This window comes from Meleagris gallopavo, chromosome 2 (genome assembly GCF_905368555.1).
Source record: "Meleagris gallopavo chromosome 2, MGAL_WU_HG_1.1, whole genome shotgun sequence".
Classification (NCBI taxonomy): Eukaryota; Metazoa; Chordata; class Aves; order Galliformes; family Phasianidae; genus Meleagris; species Meleagris gallopavo.
In genome coordinates, this window is record NC_139405.1 from 41,146,334 (window position 1) to 41,170,613 (window position 24,280).

Below are 24,280 nucleotides of genomic sequence, written 5' to 3' on the forward strand. Positions count from 1 at the left end.
TGGCATTCAAATTAAAGTATGCTAGCTTTTAAGGATACATCAAAGGGCCAAAAGGAGATAACCACACGCTATCCAATTCACTGATTTGCAGAAAATCATACACCTTTCTGAAATTATTAGGATCTCCTTGAATGTAACACAGCGATTTGAGGTTCTCTGGGATTCAAATGCTTCCTATTTCAGCGTAGGCAACAGAACATTGTGTAGTCCCCACTATGTTCACCAGGCTCTTGGTATCAGGGCTTCTTCTCTCCTTTGATTCACAGTAAGCTACCTACACAGACTTTGATGCCTGCTAACCCATTGCCTGTTAAGAAACTACAGCTGCCTGTCTTGGGAGCTTTGAATAGTTGCATCTCTTGGTAGAAACAACTCCACATACTTGGATTTCCATGACCATATATTTTCCAGAACCCATTTAAAATAAATTCTGAGCCCTTGAAGTGACTTTTTGGAAGGCTGAGAGAAACACCGAACCCACAGAGTAAATGTCTGTTGTGCTTCCAAAGAGATGACCAAGGACTCAATACTAGACAGCAAATGCCTGTGATTAGACAACACAGGTTGGTTTCTAGAGAGCAAGGAGACATGTGCCAATCTTCTGTGTGTGTACCTAACATGAAAGCACTAATAAACAGGGCAAGGAATGGAGTTACAAGTACCATATGTTTTGTAAGGGAAATTTTATACCTGAGAGCTCTCACTACGCTAATCCTCACACTGTTTTCAAAAGGACAGTGTTAGTCTTGGGCACACGTTGTAGAACCGCTGACAGGCAAACCAGACCAGACCTTGACCCGCAGGGCTCAGCCAGGATCCGAAAGAGCCTGAAGGAAAGCAGAAAACATTCGTATTTTCAGAGACGCTCTGGGCAGGAAAAGTCCCGATAACAGCGAGCACATTCTTCCAGGACACAGGGTGACACTGCTATACCCCAGCTCTGCAGGCTCCTGCTGGGAGGGTGCTCTGTCCCGGCCAGGACGGGCGTTCCCCAGCAGCTCTCTCCCGAGGACGAAAGGAGGACGCCCTGCCCTTCCCCGCCGCCGGGAGGGGGCCGAGGCGCGGGCTGCCCCCAGGGCAGGGGTAGGAGCAGGCAGGCAGGAGCCGCCCCGCGCGGGGAGGAAGCAGCGCACGGGCGCTGGCTCCTCTCCAGGCACATCCACCCCGAGAGGTAGCCCCGGCGCTGCAGCACTCTTCCTTTCCCTGCCTCCTCCCTCCCTCGCTCCCTCCCCCTTCCCCACCTCTCCTCCAAAACCGCAGGAGCCGCCGCGGCCCCGCTGCACTCTCTCCGCCGCCAGCCGCGGAGCGGTGCGAGCGGCCCTGGCCGCAGGCACGGCCCGAAGCGGGACCAGCCCCGCCGCCTCCCCGCCGCCCCACTGCCATGGCCGGGGCCGCGGCTCAGCGCTGAGGATGCTGCTGGGCGCCCCGCGGGCGGGCGGCTGGGATCGCGGCCGGGTGGGCGAGCGGCTGCAGGCGGCCCTGGCCGGCCTCCAGGAGCTCCAGGTGCTGCGGGAGCAGCAGCGGGAGCTGGTGCGGGCCGCCCTGGCTATGCCGACGGGCGAAGGCGAGCAGCCCCTGCGCGCCCACAGTAAGGAGCTCCGGCTGGAGGCCACCCTCACCGCCCTCAAGGAACAGCTGGTAAGAGACGAGACGTGCCGGTAAAAAAAAAAAAAAAAGCACTACTTCATCGGAACTCGCGGGGAACCGTGCCTTATAACGGACGGGCGCACCTGGGCGCAGTGTCGGCAGCGGCTCCGCGCAGAGCGGGTGCTGCGGGAAACCTTCAGCCGGCGTTGCGCGGGGCCGGGAGCGCTGCTGGATGCGGCGCTGTGCGGAGGAGATGAGAGGAGGGCGCGGAGCGCTGTTGCAGCGTGAGCGCTGCCAGGTGCGGCGTGGGCGCCCGTGTGTGTGCGTGCCCGTGTGTGTGTATACACTGGTGCGGGGCTGCATGCGGGGAAGGGTCTCGTGCACCCTCAGCACTTTGCTCTCCCAAGGACAGGAATAGCTGAACGCCAGGCCTTGTGTTTGAAGGCTCACACTTGCTTCACGTTTTTGGGACGGAAAAAAATCCCGCTAGCTTGTGACTGAAACGAGTTTCCAAAGTGAGACAGCAATCAGAGCTTTAATCTCCAAGGTGGGCAATTGCACACCTCAGTAATCTCAATGCAGAGCCCTCTCAGTGTTGGTGCAAGGCTTGCTGTCAGCTGTCGTCCGGGTGCGAACGCGGCAAGGACGCTCGCTGCTATCGCAGCTCTGTCAGGCGGCAGCCGGGGAAGAAGGTTGGCTCGGAGCTTCGGGGCCGCCAGATGTGAGAGCACGCGAGAGGCCCTATGGTGATTAAAGTGAAAAAGCGCAGGATGAGTGGGCTGCCGCCGCCTGATTACCTGTCACACATCATGTTAACTAATGACTCCACTTCATACACATGTTTAACAAAAAGAAAAAAGAACTGAAAGTATTTATTGCCCGTCTAGGGCCACTGGGTTAACAGAAACACTCCGTGACCCCTGACCAGAGTGGCTATTTGGGGTTTTTTTTGTGTTGTTTTTTTGTTTGTTTGTTTTGTTTTTTAATGTCAGCTGTTGTGCTTTAATTACTCATTTGTTCGTGTATTTTTCAAATAAGGGTTGAAAATAGAAGATTATCTTGTCAGGACTAGACGATCCTGGATTTTCCAACCCTAATGATTCTATGATGCTATTACTTTTCTGGCACTTGAGAAGGCTTTCAAGGACATGGGAGAAACTAGACAATAAAATGAAAGAAATTGGGCCTTGGGCCTGCACGATTCGGAGGGCAAGAGTATTTCAGTGCTGAGGAGGGATGGTTTCAGAAGTACATACCAGTGCAATATGGGAAACACCTTCTGGGGGTACTTGGGAGGGAAACAATGGTAACACTTGAGTGGGGAAATTCACAACGGCATCAAACCAGGGGCAGGTTCTTCCACAGAAATGCGGTTGTCTGTGAATGCCTAAGGTTGTCATACAAAGCACTTCCAACTGACCCGTGGCTGCTTGGAAGCCTTCCAGTCTGGCATCTTGTTAGCCTTCTGTTGTTGTTTTTCTCCCTGCAAATTGTAGACATATATTTAAATAGAGGTGCAGACCTCAACTTTGCATTGTACTAAAATAAGTGTAAGTGAAAACATGGTCTTCAAAGAACTGTTATGTGTCCACAGATCCTAGGAAGTGAGACCACAGGCTGAAAGAAGTTCCTTTGTGCCTTGTGGTCAACATATTGCAGTCAAACCCTTTGAAAATTTTATTCATGATCGCAGGAAATTAATTTAAAACTAAAAGCAACAGGGAATGCAAAGCACAGCATTGCTCGAGGAGTGTTATGTCTTCATCGTTGTTGTTCTTGGCCCAGGGACAGTGAAGTATGTGATCACGGCTCTATAAGCTTTCAGATTGAGAAACTCATTAACAATGTAAACATGGTTTTGCCTTGCAGTGTGTCTTGAGCCAAGTTTCAAGTAGGGTTGTAGCCCTGGGCTTTTGTGTGGTGATTGTTGAATTCATAAAAAGTTTAGTCTTTGCAACATAAAATGCAGAAATTTTATCAGCTGGAGCTGGCTCAAAGCTTCCAGGCAGCAGATACAAGATCAGTAAGAGTCAGTCCAGGCTTCTCCTATGAAGGGAAGTTGAGAAACTGAAGCACAGAGGCTTCCTGAGGAGTCAGACACAGAAATTTCCTGAGGAGTTGAGTGCTACCAGCAGGAGCAGACAGAATGAAGCCTTCAAATGCTTAAGGAACTATTTGTGGATGTCGCTCCAGCATCCCAGTCTCTTCCTCAGCAGCTAGCCTATCCAGATGTTTGCATTAGGCAGCAAGGCCACAAGCTTTCTGCAGCCCCAGCAACCACGGGTTATTTTGCCCTAGGAAATAGCTCTTTATCGTGGTCAGGGGCTCTTCTGATAGGTGCAGGATACATTGGTTATCTGTAGTAAAGACTGGGAAAAGAAATGGATGTGATGCCAATAATGATCCCAGAGGTGCTAAGCTAGTCTCTTGGCCAAACTCTATCATGGTGACCCCCAGGTGAAAGAAGAGATGCAAATAAATTCAGACAGTACAAAGAAAGAAGTCTGTGACACTTTCATTAAGTAGGTAGATACCTGAGGCAGCAGCATACAGTATTTCTCACACTTTCCTGGATAATACAGTTATGGATCTTGTTGATTTAATTGAAATCCAATGATTTTGTTTTGCAAGTCTGTGATGTTAGGAAAATGTAAAAAATGGACAGCAATTACATGAAAAGAAAATAAAACACTTCGTACCTTGTATTTTGCACAATTTTTTCTCCTTTGAATAGTTCTCAATAGGAGAAAACATCTTGTACATCCTAGATATGTATATTTTGAATATTAAAGTTTTGGTCAGCTGAGAAAAATAGGTGCTTCCAGAAGGGATTCATCTCGCACTAGAATAAGGGTCTGAGACAGGTGAGGAACTGTCTGCTTTGCAATATCAGTCAGAAAAGACCCAAGAGTGAATAGATTTTTAGTACAGGCCGAGGTAAGATTAATGCTATATTTTTTTTCATTCTAAAATGCAGTTGGATTAATAAAATCAGTACATGCTTATCTACAACCACAGCAATATATATCAAACCCTACTGCTGAACTGAGCTGATGAATAGAAGAGCAGAATAGTCAAACCCGACCAGTGCTTTTTGGTGCCTTGATTCTGGGTGCCAATTCCTTCAACTCAAAGGAACCTGCTTTGCAAAGAGTGTTCATCCTTTTAAATAATGGATAGTATGATGATATCCCAGGTTTGGCTCCACAGAACTGTAGTCCATCAATAGTACAAGTTGATTTGAAAAGCTTAGTGTTGCATTGTACAGTGTGCAGAAGTAGTCTTCACATCTGTGTTGCCCAAAGCAAACAGATGGTTTCACCTTCTAGGTTTTGTCTCACATAAAATTCATATTGTGAATTAGGAAAGTGTGTTTAGGGTTTATTGTTCTGTGTGCTGCTTAGTGTAGTTATCAGAACAATAACAACCTCAAACAACACACTGGAAAAGTTGTCCTTATCCAACCAGTGTGAGAAGTGCTTCTTGTCTTGGAGTGCAGAACGAGTTAACTGAAAGATCAAAGCTATGAAGTCTGCCAGAAACATGAAAACCCACTGGTGTGAGACACCATAAAAGGGTTAAAGATGATGATGTAAATCATGTGTGTTGGTTAAAATGCTGTGAAAGCGCAGACAGAACCTGGAGGTATAATAAATAATCTTTGAATACCTGAGAGCCTTGTGGCCTCTCCGTCATTAATCAGAAACCACAGACTGAGGGATTGGCTGGCAAAACATTAATCATTAAGCAATTAATTCCAGCCGTGATTTCCTGAGTAGGTGGGATTGAAGGAGGCATGGCATGTTTTTGCTTTTTCCACCATAAAGGAAATGAAGAAGGATTGAGGAGGTCATACATTCGTCATGTAGATGGGATAGAAAATCTTTATTATCCCAGTCTTCCTTCTGTTTATGTGAAACAGGAAGCGTGAAAATCACCACCTGTTTTCCTACAAAGCAATAACGAACTTGCTGAGCTTAGACATTTCTAGATGTGCAACACTAACAGAAAGGAGCTTTATTTCTTGTGTCTTATATGTTTTCCAGTTCTCTATAACAGCGTGCAAAAATACTTCCTTAGTTTTTTCATCAGTATCAACAACCTTGTGAAACTCAGGACATCTGCCTTTTGCCTTTTGTTTGAGTCTCAGTTTCTAATCATTTACTGATTACTGCAGGATCTTTGCTTTCCTTGTGTTTTCTATTTATAGCTGGGGAGAAACCTAAAAATGCAAATCTTAAAAGCTGAATAATCATAACATAAGGAAGGTGGAGGTGAAAATACGTACATACTGATTTTCATTTTCTGCACGTTCTTTAATTTTGTAGATACTGTCAGGGGCCTACATATTTGTTTATTTATAAGGGGTTGGAAATGCTGCTAGAACTGCCATTTACACTTTTAAATGTGAAATGTACTCATAAAGAAGGATCTTTTTCAAGCGTGTTTCAAGAAGAATGTTTTTCTTGCCATTACTGAATGGAAACCTGGCCTTACAAAGGTTATGAGCACCATTTTACGACCAACTTCAAGAGACTACCTTCCTTTAGAGTGCTGTAGGATGCATGGCTAGGCATGATATAATTATAAGCTGCCTAAATAGCGTCTGGGCCTAGATAATTTGCCAGGTGCCATGTGAGAAGTTTGACAGAAACTAACTGTGGTTCTTTGACTGCTACCCTAATGATTGGCCATCTGCCCCGCTAGGCTGGCTGCATAAGTACTGGGGAAGCAACTGCAGGAGCTGTTACTTCAGATCAGCCTGGTCAGGGACTGCAGTGGGCAATGGGCCATGCTGTTAACTTATGAAGAATTATTTTCAAGGTTGAGACATCACTTATTTTAAATACAGTCACTTTCACAGCAGAATTCAAATGCCAACTTCTCCTTGCATAAAATGTATGGAAGTAGCTAGCTAGACATGAGATGTGCAAGGGAATTTTTCAGCAACATAGATGGCACAATTTGTGTAACGTGCTCATTCTACTATAAGGAGATGTCATCAGAATAAGTGTTTTGCAGAATTCAGTATGCTGACTATACTTCGTGTGCTAGTAGAATATGTACCCATGCACAGTAATTTCCATTCGTCAGAAAGTATCTTAGAGTTCTTTCAGACAATTCATAATGTTGATCTCATCCACTGCCCAGAGGCAGTGTACAGAAAATGCAGTACGTACATCACATGTTAATTAGTGAAAAGACTGCCATACTGCTTAATGATACAGTCCCTGCCATAAGTATAACAAAAACAAACAAACAAGCAAAGGTTAAAAGAGTATGTTCAGAATGATACATTTTGAGAAAACGTTCAGCTGGGCAGAAGGCAATAAATGCTGAGATACAACACATATTGTACTTGCCCATTATGTCACTCTCATTACAGAGAGCCAATTGCAACAGTTCCTAGCTAAGCAAAATACTTTGAGTGCAGAATCTGTCCAGCACAGATGGCCTGAATTAATGTTTTTCTGCCGAGATTCTAACTGTGATTATTCTTCATTTCCCCCTTCTTTTCTTGATTTATGAACAGTCTCGCTTGAGGAGACAGGATGTCGGCTTGAAAAGCCACCTGGATCAGCTTGACCAGCGAATAAGTGAGCTGAAACTGGACGTCAGTAAGACTTCCAGTGAATACTTGGACAGCGACAGCCGCCCCAGCTCAGGTAATGTGCACTTGGTCATTTATTCCTAGGGATGTGTTTTGGGTAGAACTGAAGATGTCAACTGCTGAGCAGAACTCTTTTTTGTTCTGTTCAGAAACAGTGCCCCAGGACTGAGGTGGAGAGTAGTGATCTCGCATAAAGATTCCTGGAAAGTGAATTTACTTGGGAAATGCTGTTTGACTCAACAGTATTTTTTAATGGAAATTTTTTATTAAAAAAAAATTATATTTTAGCCACGAACAGAAGGAGAAAGAGGATACAGATTTATTTATTCATTACTTTGTTCAGCAGAGAATGGCAAAGTGGCTGGAGTACTTGGTAGAAACAGCCAAGTCAGTACTTTGCTTGAATCCGCAGCATCTTGAACATAACTGAAGCCTTGAAGATCATTTCCACTAATTAATGTTTCATCATTTATAGAAAAATGAAACAGCTTTATTGAAAGACGCTGAGAAAAATACAGCCCAGCAGTTTGATGACTGAAGTTTTCAGAGACAGAGAAACAGGTTTCTGGTCTGATTGACATGAAAAGCTGATCCTCAGTCTTTTATAACTGGGGAATGTCTATTAAAACCAGATTCTGTTATCTATTATCTGGTCTGTGACAATGGAAACACCTCTTAAAGAGAATTTTGAAAAGCCCTAAGTCTTCATTGAGACAAGGAAAGATATATTTTTTTTTTTTACTCTTGAAAACTTTCATTATGGGAAAATCTTCTAATACCTGATCTATATATAAACATTAAATATTAATACCTTCCTGAAGTGTTATAAACAGCTGAGCAGAAATGAAGACTCTTACCTGAGCACAGGCTAGTTTTTGTCTATTTTCTAAGCAAACTCTGCTTGTATGCACAAGTTACAACAGTATATGATGGTCCTGTTTTACACCAGTTGCATAGCAATCAAAGAAGACATTCTCTGATGAAGAACAGAGTATGATGGTGCTACACTTAACCCCATCTCACCCTCGGAACTAAATGTGCATATCCATGCTGAGCTGGCTCAAGGCAAAAGTACATATGCAGAAGTCCAATAAAAGGTAGCTGATCTGGAGCATACCTTTGCAAAATTTACGCAAATCAATTATCACAAATTTAGATCTATGGCAAATAGCAAATGGAGATTTATCTTCTCTGTTTCTTCCACTTAGTTACTGTAATTCAAAAATATTTACTTATTTATCTAAACTCTGCAGGCTTCTACGACCTGAGTGATGGTGGTTCTTGCTCACTCTCCAATTCTTGTACCTCTGTGTACAGTGAGTCCATCTCCTCCTCCCACACCAGTCTTTTGCCCAGCTCTCAACACCCTAAAGCAAGGCTCAGCGTGTTTGATTACCGACCCAAGTCTGCAGATGAAACTACTGTGCACAACATCAGCTTCCAACAGCAGGGAACCTATGTCAGCGATGGATGTCGAATTACAGCTAGTACAGACGTTTCTGGGACTCCTGCCAGGTCCAGACCGAGGCCAGTTTCCACAGGTAATCAATTGCAGAACTGGTGCTCATTCAAGAGAAGGTCAGAGTCCTTGTTATTACTCTTAGAGCAATATACAACCACTGTGTATCAATATAAAGCACTCTTTTTAAATACACAAAGTAAGAATTAATTGAAACCACAGAGGCCAGCCTTTACTGTACCACTTGCCTCATACTTGGATACTTTTAAACAGTAACAAATACGCAGTCATATGCAATTAGAGATAGAAAGGTATCTAAGTGCATGAGGTAAAATTGTAATGAAATTCTAGATAACTTTTTAATTTACCTGCTTCTGAAATTAAAAAAAATTGCATATTTGAAATGCCTTGTGTGAAAGTACAGGATGTGTGAAAAATATGAAGTGAATTCAGTATTAGAGTTGTCAAGTTTTACTGAGAAAGATTTTACAACAAATTTTAAGAGAAATAGCCATTTCTAAGACTTAATGTCTGTGTTCTCAATCTGTTGTAAAACGAGTATGATAAGACTTTTTTTTCAAGCCATATTTATTGAAATTAACGTGGTTTTGCAATATTCTTTTTCATAATTTACTATGTACAGTTAGGGATAACAAATACCAAATATTAATCAACCATCTAGAAACCAGACTTGACCCTAGTTCTGGATCAATTGTGAATTTATGTCACACCTTTACATGTAATGGATGAATCTGGTAATGTTCTGAGTCTTCTGTTTACTGAGTTGTTAAGTGGCATCATATTACTTTTCACTCTGAATCCTTCCATGGCCTCAGAACAGCTTTGTGTTAGAGTAGTTCTTAGGGTGACCCAAACAGATGTGAGGCAGTTCCATTATAGAAGTAGTAAAGCCACAGACAATGTCTTTTTAGGTACAATGTCCCTGTGATTTTTGGAACTTCTTACCCTAGCCTAGCTTACCTCTGGCTTGCTTAGAGCAGAAGCAAAGACCAGGTATGATGTACCTGTCTGTGCAGACACATCTGAACTGATTATGGTAAATTGCAACATAAAAGCACAATCTTCTCAAGTCTTCTCAGATGCTAATGAGTGGAGCTGGTCTTAATGGTCTATGCCTTCCAAGTTCAGATTGCAGACTTGCAACATTTTATTCTAAGCAAATGGGGCTTTTAATGAGTTTTGGATATGGAAATTGGCCAGTAGAAAAAGGGATAGTTGATATTAATCGGGGCAGAGTGAGGATACAGACCTCCTGTAGTTCTCCTTCTTTCCTGCCTTCTACTCCCTTCTTCCTGGCTACAATCTCTTCCTTTTTTCAACATGAGAACCATATGTAGTGAGATTGTTGCTTCCATGTAGTCTTGAAAAAACAATTCCTGCAAAGTGTTTCAGAGAAGTGAGTCAAGATGTTACTTCAGAAAAGCATCATTTGGAAATTGGAAGAAATTCTCTTTTCCTCTCCTTAGCTTGCTCCCACTGGTAACTACAGGTACAGACGGGTTGCCCATTCTTTCTGTGGCAGTAGGAAAGCTTGCTAAAACACCACAAGCACAGCCTCACAGCCTTCTTTTAACCCTTTCCTGGTTTGTTTGCAGTGCTGAGTCACTTCTTTGAATTTTAACATAACTGTTCACTTTGTAGTGGAATAAGTTATTCTTGTGAAAAGCTTGTGATTCTGATGCTTTCTCATCTCACTGTAATGAGTCTGGATTTCTGTTACACAAAGGCATGCTTTGTTTGAGCTATAACGTGTTTGAGTTTTGCCTTCCCCTTTAGTGTAGTGCTGAGGAAAAATCAGTTTGTGGTAGAACAAACCATCTTTTTGTGGAACTACTATGCTGCACAGAATGTAAAAAGCATTCCTAAAGAATGTCCACTATGTAATTATATTGTGTGAGATGTCGTCATCCTGATCTTTGCTGTAGCAGAGTTGAGAGCAGCTTAGGTAGGACACTGCAGAAAACTCCAAATTTTAATTCTTCCAGAAGCTTCCTCTAACAGGACAGAAGTAGTCATTGTAACTGAAATATCTGTTTGGATGTAACGCTCTGCTTTCATGGCAGCACAAATCAGCAGCCAGGAAATTAGCTAGCTGAGAATTTGTAGTGCAGTCTGTACTGCCATACCAGGAAATCCAAGCTAACTCCAGATAGTTCCAGCATTCTTAGCACCATAGCATTCTACTGGCAGACTCATCCAGATGGAGCAGTCCTGCTTCTGAAATACAACCTGGTTCTCACAGAATAGGAGATGCTCTTGAGAGGGAGGTGCAGCAGTCAAATGTAGCTTGCCCTTAGATATCTTTTTTCTTATGCCAAAATAAGGTTTCTTAGTCCATTTTTCAGTGTACTTAAGGTAGCCTTACTAAAAATCCACACGCAATTACAGCAGTCCCAATTTTCTGCCTTGTAGTAAGACCTCTGAATATTTATTTCTGGAATTAAATGTTCCAAGAAGTTTGAGTATAAAACAAGTTACTTGAGAAAGGCATGAGACTGACAGTGATAGCAAATTAAATTAAAGATCTGATTAGGAAGTTTCATTGGATTTTGGGCTAAAGAAAAGTAGAATCATATTACTCTAGTCTGTAGGTGTCATGGGCGTAAATTGATCTAGTTAACTTCTAGCCACAAAGAGGTTAAGAAGCACTATAACCTGGTGTCTGTTAAAGTCCTCCTAAAAAAAGCAGCTGGTTCAGTACTTTAGATTTTTTTCCAAAACGCATAATAAAAGGGTTGGAGGAGAAGCTAGAATTACAATATAACTGCTTTTTAATTTATATACACATACACACACATAACTCTTTGTATGTTGGAAATATCAGGAATTTCTTTCTTAGTTATAGTTTTAAAAAAAAGTCATTTAGACATGGGAAGTCTTTATCCTGTTCTGGAGAAAGAGTATGAAAAATCCGTATTTGTTGCATTGAATAATTTTACCTGACATTTAGCTTCAGGCTGTATGGTTGCTGAATTCATTTTTCCCCTCTACTAAGAAATAATTTTTTTGTTGTTGTTGTTGTGTTCCTGTTGATCTGAAATTCTGAATCATTTTTATATATAAACAGATCTACTTTCATCTAAGCAGGACAGTTAAAATTCCCTGGAAAGTAATTAGTTTTATCAACAGCAATAGAATGCATTCAAGTCTTTGTTTTGCTAAAGAGTTGAGATAATTTGATATTCTTGGAGGACTGAAACTATTTTCTGCATTGATGCTACTGATTTTAGTAAAAGTTAGCACATCCCTCTGAAACAGTGTTTTTAACATAAGCCAGTTTGAGTGTAATTGTCTGTGATTTAATTAGGTTATTTATTTTCATCCACTGTGTAGGTGACTTGGAAAGACTCATTCCAGCAGATGCTAGATTTCAGAAAGAGACAGATCCCAAATCCTCATCGCCTCTGTGCCATGCAGACTTGCACTTGCTCAGTGTGGACCCCAAGTTCCAGAATGACTTGGTCTCCAAGAATGGCATTGATGTGTACCCTTACCCAAGCCCCCTCCATGCAGTGGCTTTACAGAGTCCCCTTTTCTCCCTAATGGGGACATCCACAGAAGCAGACCTCCAGGCTTCCCCCAGCAAACCCATGCCTAGTGTGACAGGTCCCACCTTGATTAGGACTAGGCCAACCACTGAAGCCAAGCCAGGGGGTTACATCAATAAATTACTGCAGCTGACAAGATGCAAAGGGAACAATCGAGCTGATGCCAGTGAGCGGGTTTCAACAAAAAGCCAGCCAGCCACAATGCACCAGAGACTCATTATAACCCCCAGTGCTGGTGGAGTGAAAATTAACAGCAGCAGTAGCCAGCTGGAAAAACAAGCAAGTTCTCTGGAAAGTAACAAAGCTGAAGGAAAGCTGCAGAGAGAACTGCCGGAGGGGGAATGTGCCAAGCTGCAGGAGGCCATGCACTGTGTGAATGAAGAGCAGCCGTCCGGTTCCCCTGACGCAGAACCGTCAGCTGTGAATAGTTGTTATCCTGCCAAGTCTACTGCAAGGGGCTCTCCCCTGGCAGAAGCAAGGGAGAGCAGTTTGGAGCACAGTTCATCTTGTTCACAGCTGTGCCAGGAGGACTCCAGCCTTTGTACCTGGAGTGCTAAAGACATCCCACCTAAAAAGTTGTCCCTCAAGAAGTGTGGCAGTGCCAAATTGGCTAATGCTGGAGGTCAGGAGCGAGCAGCACGGGGTGAGTTTGTCCACGCTCAGTTTGTCCCTGCAGAATCCCATCAAGTCCGAGTCAAGTTTGCCAGCTCCAAAACAAAGGCAGTGAAGATAAAGAGGAGAAACAGTGAAAAGGTACTACGTCCTGGGAAGCAGGCCTTTTATTTGGAAAAGGTGAGAGGGACTCATGGCGCTACCAAGCTGCCTGCTGAATGGAATCAGTCCCACAGACCACACGGAGCGAAGAGCCTTGCCCGGAGACCTTCATACTCTGGTGATGTGACTGGCAGGTCGTGCTCAGAGTCTAGCCTGTTCCCTGTGCAGGTCAGGCTTCCCACTGTGCCATCCAGGCCAGAGCTCTACAGAGCTTCTGCCAATGCACTCTATTCCCTTGAAGCAACTTGTGAAGACACAGCCAACAAGAAGAAGCAGCGCAAGTGGCAGTCCACAGTGGAGATATCTGCCAAGACCCATGGGGCCAGCCTCTCTGGTAGCTTTGGTGTAGGGGCACCAAGGCAGCCGGCAAGGAGAGCCGGTGTCTTGCGCACTGTCAGTATGAGGGCTCGCCCCAAGAGTCATCACCATGGAGCTTATGCCAAAAGTGAATCAGACCATTCTGAGTACTCAGCAGAGTGTGCTTCCCTCTTCCACTCCACCATCGCAGAGACAAGTGAAGGAGAGGTCAGTGATTTCACAGCTAATCGTTTTGGGGACAGTGAGTCCAGTGAAAGTGATTCAGATGACAGCAGTAACAGTAGCAGCCTTGCGCTTGACTATGATGAGGGGGATGAAAGTGAGCTGATTTGGCCTGAAGGATCGGTCAGACAATTGGTCCAGGCCTCTTCCAAGCCTCTTCCCCCAGTGCCCAAAATCTGCCGCATCAAAGCTTCAAAGGCACTGAAGAAGAAGATTAGGAGATTCCAACCTGCCTCTCTGAAGGTTATGACCATGGTTTAAAGGAGAGCAAGCATCTGTTTCTTGCTTTGAGACATCCTGCTGGCTCTCATTTGCAAAACAAGAGAACTGATGTGCAAAGAAAAGGACTTGCTTAACGAACTTTGAACAACCTCTGAGTCGGCACAAGGGACCTTTTTGTTTGTTAATGCCTGGACATAAATGTCACTGTATCTAATTGTTTCCTCTTTTGCCATTTATTCTGTAAATACGTATCCGTATATATTGTGATGCCTTTTTTTTTTTTTTTTTTTTTTTTTTGTAACTATGCAGAAGGGTCGTCGTGATAAAAATAAAATGTCAGCAAGAGACAACATGTCCAAACAACCTGTGCCATAAGATTTTGCAGGGAGGATCTTGTCCATATGCACAAACACAGAAATAGCCTCAGATACAAAGGCCTACTAAGAGGCTCTTTCCAATTGGATATTTGGGAATGTCCCTCCGTCTTGTGAATAATTGAATAATTCTTTCTAGACTAAAACAGCATTTATCACCTTTCACACTGCTGATATGGAAAAGCTCTCAGTGCTCTCTATAGTTCTACTTTCTTTCAGGACAACTATTCATGTACCATCTCCAAAACTTTAGGAGAATTCCTTTGTCCTTCAGTATAAACGTACTATGGTTATTGCTAAAGGCAGTTTGTTTGCAAATGAGAGTAAGACTTTTCTGTTTTCGAAACTGAGAGTACAGGGTTGTTTTTTTTTCAGTTCCACCTCTTAATAATGTTCTATGTTATTGTTCATATATTGAACGAGTGAAAGAGTATGAGAGCTTGGTATAACAGTGTGTGGGTAACTGGGACTGAGATTATAGCTTTGTCCCTGAAATTACAGACTCAATAAAAATTATTTAATGTATTTCTGAAAACTGTGCTTGTCTGTCTTTCACATCTAAAGTAAAAGGTTCTGGGAAAATGTAAGATGCTGACACTGCATGAGGTACACAGGAGGAATATTCTCTGGTGGAACAGATGAGCTTTTTCTTTATCATTATTCAGAGGGGTTCTTTATTTTTTAGAAGTTCACTTACAGCTTGGGAGGAACCAGGATCCTTTTCAGCTTCCATCTCAAGAAACATATACTTTAGCAGCTGCTTCTAAATGAGTGAATTTGAAAACTATTTACATTGAGGACAGTAGTATCTTACTTAAACTGATGCAATTTTACTGTAAGACACATTTGTACATACAACATATTTTGAGTGGACTTGAGGGCACATACATGAAGCTTTAAATTTGTTAACAAACTGATGAATTTATTATTTTGCATTCAGACAAGCAGTCTTAATTCTTTCCTCTGGACACAGGAATCTGGAAGCTGAGCTGAAATTCAGTCTGTATTTACCATGAACCAGGTATTATCCTTCCGCCTCTATCCTCTGTTTTTCAATACCCAATCTGAATACATTCCTGGCCTAAGAGATGTAGGCATTACCTCATTCAAGAATGTACTCGGTTTGAAACAAAAGACAAGTGCTTAGCAGAAACTGTGGGTAAAAGAGTGCTTGTTTACTCCAACGATTCATTAACAAACAGAATTATTGGAAGACTAAACTTTTAGACAATGCCTTTTATTTTTTGGAAGCTAAATTATTTTTTTAAACCACTCTTTAACAGATCATTTCTGGAAATAGAGATAGAAATGGAGGTACAAAAATAACTCAGATTTCAAGCTAATGCCTAACACCATCCTTACTGTAACTAGTGAAGTATTACATTTTAGTCGGTGGAATATGTTTAAGTGTTTTTTCATGATTCGAAGAATACTTGGACATAACTACTCCAGTAGGATTAATGGAAGAATTTCACAAGTCTGGCGGTGTTTTCTTGTTCGGCATGTCCAGCAACAGAACAAACAAAATAGTGATTTATGCTTTGTTGACTTTCTACACTACAAAAGGATTCTTTTCCCGTTTACACAAAAGGTTTGGCTTGGGGGAGTGTGTCAAAAGTTACATGTGAACTTTAATCCATGAGTTTTCTGTTCTGGGGTGGGATTTTCTGGATGGATGGGAACTTTGAGTTTTTGTGTTTTTGTGTTTTTTTTTTTCATGGGGAAGGAAATGTTCCTAACTAGAAAACTATTCTGAGTAGGAGCATTCTGAAACCTGATAAATACCACCACCCAGTAGCTCCCTGCCTTTTTATCAGAGTAAGCTGAAACAATAAGTTTGTGATCACACAGCTCAGTAAATCCCACTTTAGAGCTGTTAATGCTCCGTCAGAAATGCTGCCAGACACATGATGAAAGTGCTGATCCAGAATGAATACACACTGCCAATTCAAATAAAGGAAAATGATGACTTAATTTTGTACTGACAGGTTTTGTGCCAGATGAGGTATCAGTGCCTCTACTGCTCAGACCTTCTGCCAGGTCAGATAATGTCTCTCCTCCCAAAGCAAGCATAAAGCCAACATAAAAGTATAAAGCTGGCACAAGCTTCATCATTCTATGCCCCAGCTGATCTGACAGAAATATGACTGTGTGCCCACACTTGATCCAGAGCAAACCTGCAGTCCTGGAGAATCCCAGCTGCGCACAAGACATGCTATTAAGTGTTGAGGTATCATCATTTCACCACATGTAGTTATACCATTGGCCGTGACATTCTGGGAATAGCTGGACTTATGGCTTTGAGGGCAGTGTAGGCAGTAGTTTCCACCTTCCCTCATCCCCTCTTTTCTTTGTGAACAGAAGAATTGATAGCTATCTTTGGGGAGCTTCATCCCACAGTGCTAGACATAGTTGCACAAAGTCCCTTGGAAAACACTCAGATCTACTTCAATGCAATCACTCCAGGAGAGTGGACCTTCTCCCTATTTTCCTTTGGAAATTGATTGCTTTCCTCAGCTGGAGAAAGGGACGAAAGCCCTGAAGGCATGAAATAGGGCGATGCAAAGACTTGGATGGCCAATATTCCAGGAAGATTGGCACCAAAAATCTGACTGCAGTTCACTACACTGATAAAAATTAGTATATTCTGGTGGCACGTACACTGAGGATTTTAATAACAACCAGGTACAAAGGGGAAGCCTATCAGTACTCAGTCCACCAAAGACTAGGGGCTGACTCTGCTGACAGCACTGAGAAACATACACCACTAAAACAAACAGATCTGAAACATAATCACAAAATATCTATAAACAATTTGATGCAATGTTATTTTATACATGTATGCTGAACATCATACAAACAGCTTTCAACTCCATATGCAGCCTTATAGGGAGAATCAGAGATGCTCATCTTTGCTGACTGTTGTGGCAATATGCAGTAGAAACATTCGCCATCTTCTGTCCCCATCAGAAGTCATACGCAAAAATCCATCTACTTCACAGTTACCAATAGTACAAAGGCCTAAAAGAATGCAAAAAACGTCAGACGATGAGTCAATTAAATGTCTAGCACCAAACCTGGCACACTTTAGGAGTGAGAAGTGTAGCACTTTCACTGTGACTTACTTAGCAAATGCATAGTTCTGACAGCTATCTTAGAAACAGCTTTATGTAGCATCTCCATTGCAGGAGCTAACACCTGTGGTCGTTGCTCCAAATGTTAGTGAATCAAAGTCATTTACTGCTGAAAGGGATGCACCACAGCAGCAGTTTCCTTCTATCAAAGAAAGATGACATTTACACTTTGTTGTAGAAGCAAATTGCTCCTTAACCATCCTTAACCACAAGAAAGAAAAGAAACCGAAGGGAGGGAAAGAAGGGTGAGGGGAGAGAAAGAGACTACAAAGGGAATTAAGGAAGCTTCAAGAACCATTTACAGACTAGGCCAAGCTTATGATTTTTAAAATTTCATTAATCCTTTTATTACTCTAATACTCTTGGAATTGGATAATTAGCAACCTTCTTGTCTTTGATGCAATCTTAGTTTTTTTAGTCTCCCTCTATTAAGCAAACCATAGGCCAACATCTCCTAAGCTACAAGGTAAGGGAGAGCCCAAGACCAGCTTTCTTCTAGATCAAGTGTAAAATCCCCAGAGATGCAAAGATTGCTCAGTGTAGGCATGCAGATAAACAAGGCATCTGTGAGCTTTGCCTCAGACCGGGGACAAAGCAGCAGCATGCCAGGGATGGACTGACTAGCCATTGCTCTGATGCAGCAGTGGCAGCCTCCATTTTCAAGCACCTTTGAGCCCTCCTCAACCATCCAGAGGCTGAAGGGATCACCCTGCCTCTCATTTCTGAAGCTTCCCTATGAGGAATGTAAACATACAATGACCACATCTTTTAGATACATCATTTAGCCTCTTTTCTTATATGTATGTGAAAGAAATCTGGTATGCCACCATTACTCCAGTCCTTCACAAAAATTGAAGTGAAATCAACAGGAAAATGTTCAGCTAAGGGTGGTTTTCTGATGTTTGAACTTTTCAGATTTAAAAGCATTGTGGTACATCTCATTATACTGCAGTGCAGAAAATAAGCAGAATAACAGCTGAAATGAGCCCAAGTTCAGCCACTATCCATTCTATTATTTCCGTGTGATATCACTATAATGCAGCCTGGAGATTACTGTTAGCTAACATTGATTTTTTATTTTTTTTTTCCAAGCAAGTTTTTTCTTTCCTGGCTCAGAATTTGTAACTACAGATGCAGTTGATCAAATTTACCCGTGGCATAATTCCAGGGATGTCACTGGAGCCACCCCACAGATTCCTTTATCCTCACACAGAGTTCTCAAGATGTCAGCAAGTGGGATGATGGGAGCAACAGATGGAAAATAAGAAAGGTTTCATACCTTCAGCTTTTGATTGAGCTGCATGCTGTGGAAATAACATTTGCTGTAGCATCACATCTGTGTTAGCAAGGGAGCAGGGGATGTGGGAAGGGCTGTGCATGGTCATATCTTTTCATGCTTACTCTGGTTTTGTAAATACAATTTTAAAAGACTATCAGCAGTCTGGTGATCTCTGTCCCCATAAAGCTACAAATTGAGAAAGAAGGAAGTGCACAGATCAAATTGACCAAGTAATATTGAAACTAACTACAGATTTACAAGCCCCAAAATAATCTCAATTTCCGCAGGAGACTCAAACAGATGGATGTCCTCAAAAAGCTCCATCAAGTCACTCCAGGTGCCACTCCTCAGCATCTAAGATAGATATTTGAGGCCAACAAGCTGCTGTGAAAAATATATACTGCTGCAATCTTTATTTCTGCATTCACTTACAATACTTTCTCTCCACTCCTATTACCCCATAAATGGATATAAAAAACCAAAGGTTTGTGTAAAGTCAAAAGTTTACTCAATGAGTTACTACATTCAAGATTCTGTATGAAATTCTTTTACACTCTTCAAGATGGAGCAATGTGGATACATTTACTCTCCAGACCACTGGATGAGCCCTTCAGCAAAAATCCAGAAACAAAACTTACACCCACACAACAAGACGTAGCACCAACAGGAGCTTTACTATTCAGTATATAAATGTATAAGATTTTCCACTGCAATGATCCAGAATAAAGCACAATAAAACCTTAAATATTGGAAGATCTGTAGCTCAGTCACTGATGTAAGCCAAAAAGTTCAATCATGAAAACAGCCTTTGAGTCTGGCAACTCTCTGGGAATACATTATTTGGCAGCAGGACAGCTTTATACACGATTCTTCAGTTTTCTACTTAATACTACCAAAAGAATAAAATTAAAAGGAAAAGGAAAAAAGGCACGAATCTAAAAAGACATGAACCTGAAAAAACAAAAAAAATATTAAATATTCAAAAAGTATTTGCTTAGGCTTGACTTTAAGGTAAAAGCTGTGGCTGAAAAACATTTAATCAGAACATGTTTTTCCATCCTTCTGTGCAGTTATTTGGAAGCTTGCTCTCATAGTCTGTTTTTAAGAAAGACAATTAGACCTTTAGGAAAAGGGCAGAAGATGAAGAAAAACATAATTATTCCACCTCCTTAATAAAGCAAAAGCATTACCACACCAGCCATTGCAAGCTGCAGCCTACAGTGTTGGGTCACTTTTAAGAGAAAACAAGACACTGCAAAATCTGTTCAGATCTGATGTTCCCAGCATGCGTTTCTTAATTTGTGCCCTCTGTGAGAACTTTTTTCCCCATCTTTGCTATTAACATACTGAATTGTAAAAGTTCATTTTCACATTCTCCATTAGGAAGGTCACTTGACTCAATGCTGCCGTGATGCACTATGTATAAGCAGATAAGTATAAGCAGATCAATGTCACTTTTGCCCTGGTATAGCTATTTCACAGTGGCAGCTACACTGATGTTTCTGATTGCTGGGTACCTCACCTTGGCACAGAAATCCATATATTCCATAAGGAGTGAGGTCTATGAGGTTATTTCTTGAAGTGGAAATTTGCCGTACAACTTCATAGCATTAGATGAATATAAAGATTTGAATAGGGGCAATTCAGTGGATGAGTGGATATAATTAAGTCCACAGACATTGCCTTGAAAGTGAGCAGAAAAGAGCTTTGGGCTACACATCACAGTTTCTGTGCCTTGTCACAGACTGGCTGAATTTTCCAAAGAAAATAAGTCTTTAGTAAAAAAGTACTGAGAATGAAGTACTGCTGATTAAAATTAGTACTGTGAAAATTTCTTTTTTTTTTTTTTTTTTCTTTAATCACATCTGCAGAAGCTAATGAGTTTGGCAATAGTTCTATCCAATCTGACATCGGAGTGGGCTGAATTCCTTGAAAATCATTCCATGATGTATTTTGTTAAATCCAGATGTTAGGGAAGCTTCATATGTGCCTGCTCAATTTGCACCTGAATTCTGAATCCTCTGAAGCATGTTCACAAGCACCTACCAGAAAACTCTGCCTCTTTTTCACCCTAACTCCAGGAAGACCAGAAACATGTTGCTCAAGTACAAAGTATTCTAATAAAATGAGAATGATAGTAGAAGGGATTTTCTAGTTTTTCACGCTACATTTAGACTCTGTGGGTTTACTTATACTTGTGTCCTGAGTCTCCTTTGTTGTCACTATGGCACTGGAAATGATGTAATACTTGTATACTTGCAGCCACAGCTTTATACCTAGTATTTATAGAGCACGGGCTGCTTCTAATAGGTCAGAGAGAGGTAACCATGAAGAACAAGCCTAATACCAGCAGGCTTAACTTCACTGTTCCAAATTTTTCAGATTTCACAAATCAAAGAAGCCTGAAAACCACCAATTGTGTCCCAGGTACCTGAGAGGAAGAGAACCTCTGAGCAAAGAATCCATAAAGCCAGAACCAGGAGGAGTTCCAGGAGAGCTGAGCTGAGAAAACCAATTTCACAGTTACAATTTCACAGGTGATAAGTTACAGCAAACCAAGGAGAAAATCCCTCCACAGATGGTGTTAAATAAGTATGAAGGAGGACTGAAACAAGCTGCAAAGTAGGTAGGGAGAGTGATAAAAAGGGGAGATTTAAAGTCTAGTTATTACAGAAGGGTTAATAATTGTCCAGCCATCATAGAATCATTGGATGGCTTGGGTTGGAAGGGACCCCAAGGATCATCAAGCTCCAAGCTCCCTGCCACATACAGGACCACCAACCTCCATATCTAATACTAGACCAGGCTGCCCAGGGCTCTATCCAACCTGGCCTTGAGCACCTCCAGGGACGGGGCATCCATAACCTCTCTGGGCAGCCTGTTCCAGCACCTCACTACTCTCTTTTCCCCCTGATATCCAACCTAAATATCCCCAAACCAGCCTCCCACATGAGACACTACTACTGTGCCTGTCAGGAGGTACCTGTGCCATGGAAACGTGGGGTTGGGAGCTGAGTGCCCAGTGCTGTAGACTGACAAATACATTTGCATCAGCCACAGCTCAAGGTATGTTGAAAGCTCCACAGGCATCCACAAGTAAGAACAGAAACAAAATATGGCTATTTTCATAGAATCATAGAATCCTTAGAGTTGGAAGGGACATTTAAAGGTCATCTAGACCAACTCACCTGCAATGAACGGGGACACCTACAGCTAGATCAGGTTGCCCAGGGCCCCATCTAGCCTCACCTAGATTTTCAGTCTACTGAGACAGGGGGCATCCATCAAATCTCTGGGCAACCCATTCCAGTGCCTCACTACCCTTATTGTAAAATACTTTTCCTTATATCTAACTTAAATCTACCCCCTACAATCTTGAAACCATTTCCCCTTTTTCTATCACCACAGACCCTGCTAAAGAGTCTGTTCCCTTCTTTCTTGTAGCTCACCTTTAGATACTGAAAGGCTGCTATCAGGTCATCTCAGAGCCTTCTCTTCTCCAGGCTGAACAGTGCCAGCTTGCTCAGCCTGTCCTCATAGGGGAGGTGTTCTGTCCCTTGGATCATTTTTTTGTGGCTCTCTGGATGCACTCCAACAGGTCCATCTCTCCTGTACTGAGGACTCCACACGTGGCTTCAGTATTCCAGGTGAGGCCTCACCAGTATGGAATAGAGGGGCAGGATCACCTCCCTCACCCTGCTGACCATGCTTCTTTTGATGCAGCCCAGAATACAGTAGGCTTGCTGGGCTGTGAGGGCATAGTGCTTGCTCATGTTCAGCTTCCCATCCACCAGTGCCCCCCAGCTCTTTTTCAGCAAGACTGCTCAATTCTTTCATCTTCCAGCTTGTATTTGTAGTGGGGATTGCCTAGATCCAGGTGCAAGACCTTGCATTCAGATATTCTGAACCTCATGAGGTTCACCTGGGTCCACTGCTCATGGTGGACTAAGGTACCTCTAGAAGGCATCCCATCCCTCAGGCATGTTGACTGCAAACACTGGTGTCATCAGCAAATTTGCTTAGGGTACACTCAACCCCAGTGTCAATGTCATTTATGAAGATATTAAAGAGTATTGGTCCTAGCACTGGCCCCTGGGGGATAACACTTGTTAGTGATCTCCATCCAGACACTGAGCCATTAACCACCACTCTTTGGACTCAATCCTGCAGCCAGTTCTTTGTACACTGAACAGACCACCCATCAAATCTATATCTTTCCAATTTGTGGTATCTTGTCAAAGGCCTTACTGAAGTAAAGATAGATGTCATCAGTGGCTCTTTCCTTGTTCACTGATACCATCATAAAAGGCCATCATGTTGGTCAAGCAGGATCTATCCTTTGTGAAGCCATGTTGGTTCTCCCGTATCAACTCCCTGTCTTCCATGTGCCTGGGCATAGCTTCCAGGAGGATCTGCTCTTTCCTGGTACAGAAGTGAGACTGACAGGTCAGTAAATTCCCTGGGTCACCTTTTTACCCTTCTTAAAAATGGGTATGATCCTGCCTCTTTTCTAGTCACCAGAGACTTGATCTCATTGTCATGACTTTTCAAATATCATTGAGAATGGCTTGATGACTACATCAGCCAATTTCCTCAGGACTCTGGGATGCAAACTTTTCTCTACACCATCATCAATAGATACCGCAATTCCAGAGCTAATTTCCTTTACTCTCACATTTACTTGACGCTTCCCATGATTTTTTCAAGATTGCCACACCAGCCTGGCAGTGAACAAGTGCATCCTGTGACAGTCAGGCTTTGGGCCCTTTATGGTGCATTTGTCACAGTGCACAACCTGCAGTCTCCTTTATCTCAATAGAATTCTTGGGCTGCCCATGGAGATGGATGAGTCACCATCCCCAGAGGTGTTCAAGAAACATTTAAATGTTGTACTGTAGGACATGGTTTAGTGGGGAAATATTGGTGGTAGGTGGACTGTTGGGCTGGATGATCTTAGAAGCCTTTTCCAACCTTGGTTATTCTATGATTCTTAGTGATTTGCTGACAGAGAGAGCTTTCCTTCACCCCCCCTTCCCCCCCCCCCCCCCCATATTCCAGGGCTAATTTGAGTGCAAATTGCCATTAATAAAATTGCATTCCATAAAAGAACACATTGCAATGATCAATGTGATTTGCAACAAAGAGCCACTATTTATGTTTCCATATGGATTCAGTTTACATCAACTTTCCAGATACTAAGGTACTAGAAAGCCAAGTTTGTATCCAGACTAGAAGGATTATACTATATATATAAGTATTCATATAAGTATTCAATATAAATATACAGGCTTACGTAAGACTATAAGGAAGGCATCAAGGATAATTACTAGTCACATTGATAAGAAAAATGCAACAAATAAAGCATCTCCTTTAATAAATAATACAGCCACGCTATGTCATACCTGCTTGGCTGCTTAATGCTACATCAATTTAATTGCTGTCTTTTAGTCAAACACGTGTAGGAAAGTATCTTTTTTCTGTGAAGTTAAAGGTCTTATTTGAAACACAGAGCCTACTGTCTGTGGCTTACCTGGCTGGCTGACTTAGCAGACATTCTGCTCTTCCTTTAAATAAAAGAAAACTGGATAATGATAGCAATTTTTCCTTTGAATATTTATCTATGATGTTGCAAAACTATGTTCAAAGAAGCAAATAATTAAATTTTCCTTAAAACAGATGTCATTTTAAAGAGCCTCAGAGCCAAAACTATCTCTGCATTGTAAACTCACCT

At 42.2% G+C, this 24,280-nt stretch overlaps 1 protein-coding gene across 1 annotated transcript; it reads left to right on the plus strand.

The window, feature by feature from the left end:
* The first annotated feature begins 1,269 nt into the window (after window positions 1-1,269).
* DACT2 (dishevelled binding antagonist of beta catenin 2) lies at window positions 1,270-14,661 on the plus strand. Its single transcript, XM_019613519.3, has 4 exons — window positions 1,270-1,638; window positions 7,121-7,253; window positions 8,452-8,739; window positions 12,012-14,661. Exons 1-4 carry the CDS (start codon window positions 1,411-1,413, stop codon window positions 13,799-13,801), a joined length of 2,439 nt encoding a protein of 812 aa, XP_019469064.3. The 5' UTR covers window positions 1,270-1,410; the 3' UTR covers window positions 13,802-14,661.
* The last annotated feature ends 9,619 nt before the right edge of the window (window positions 14,662-24,280 follow it).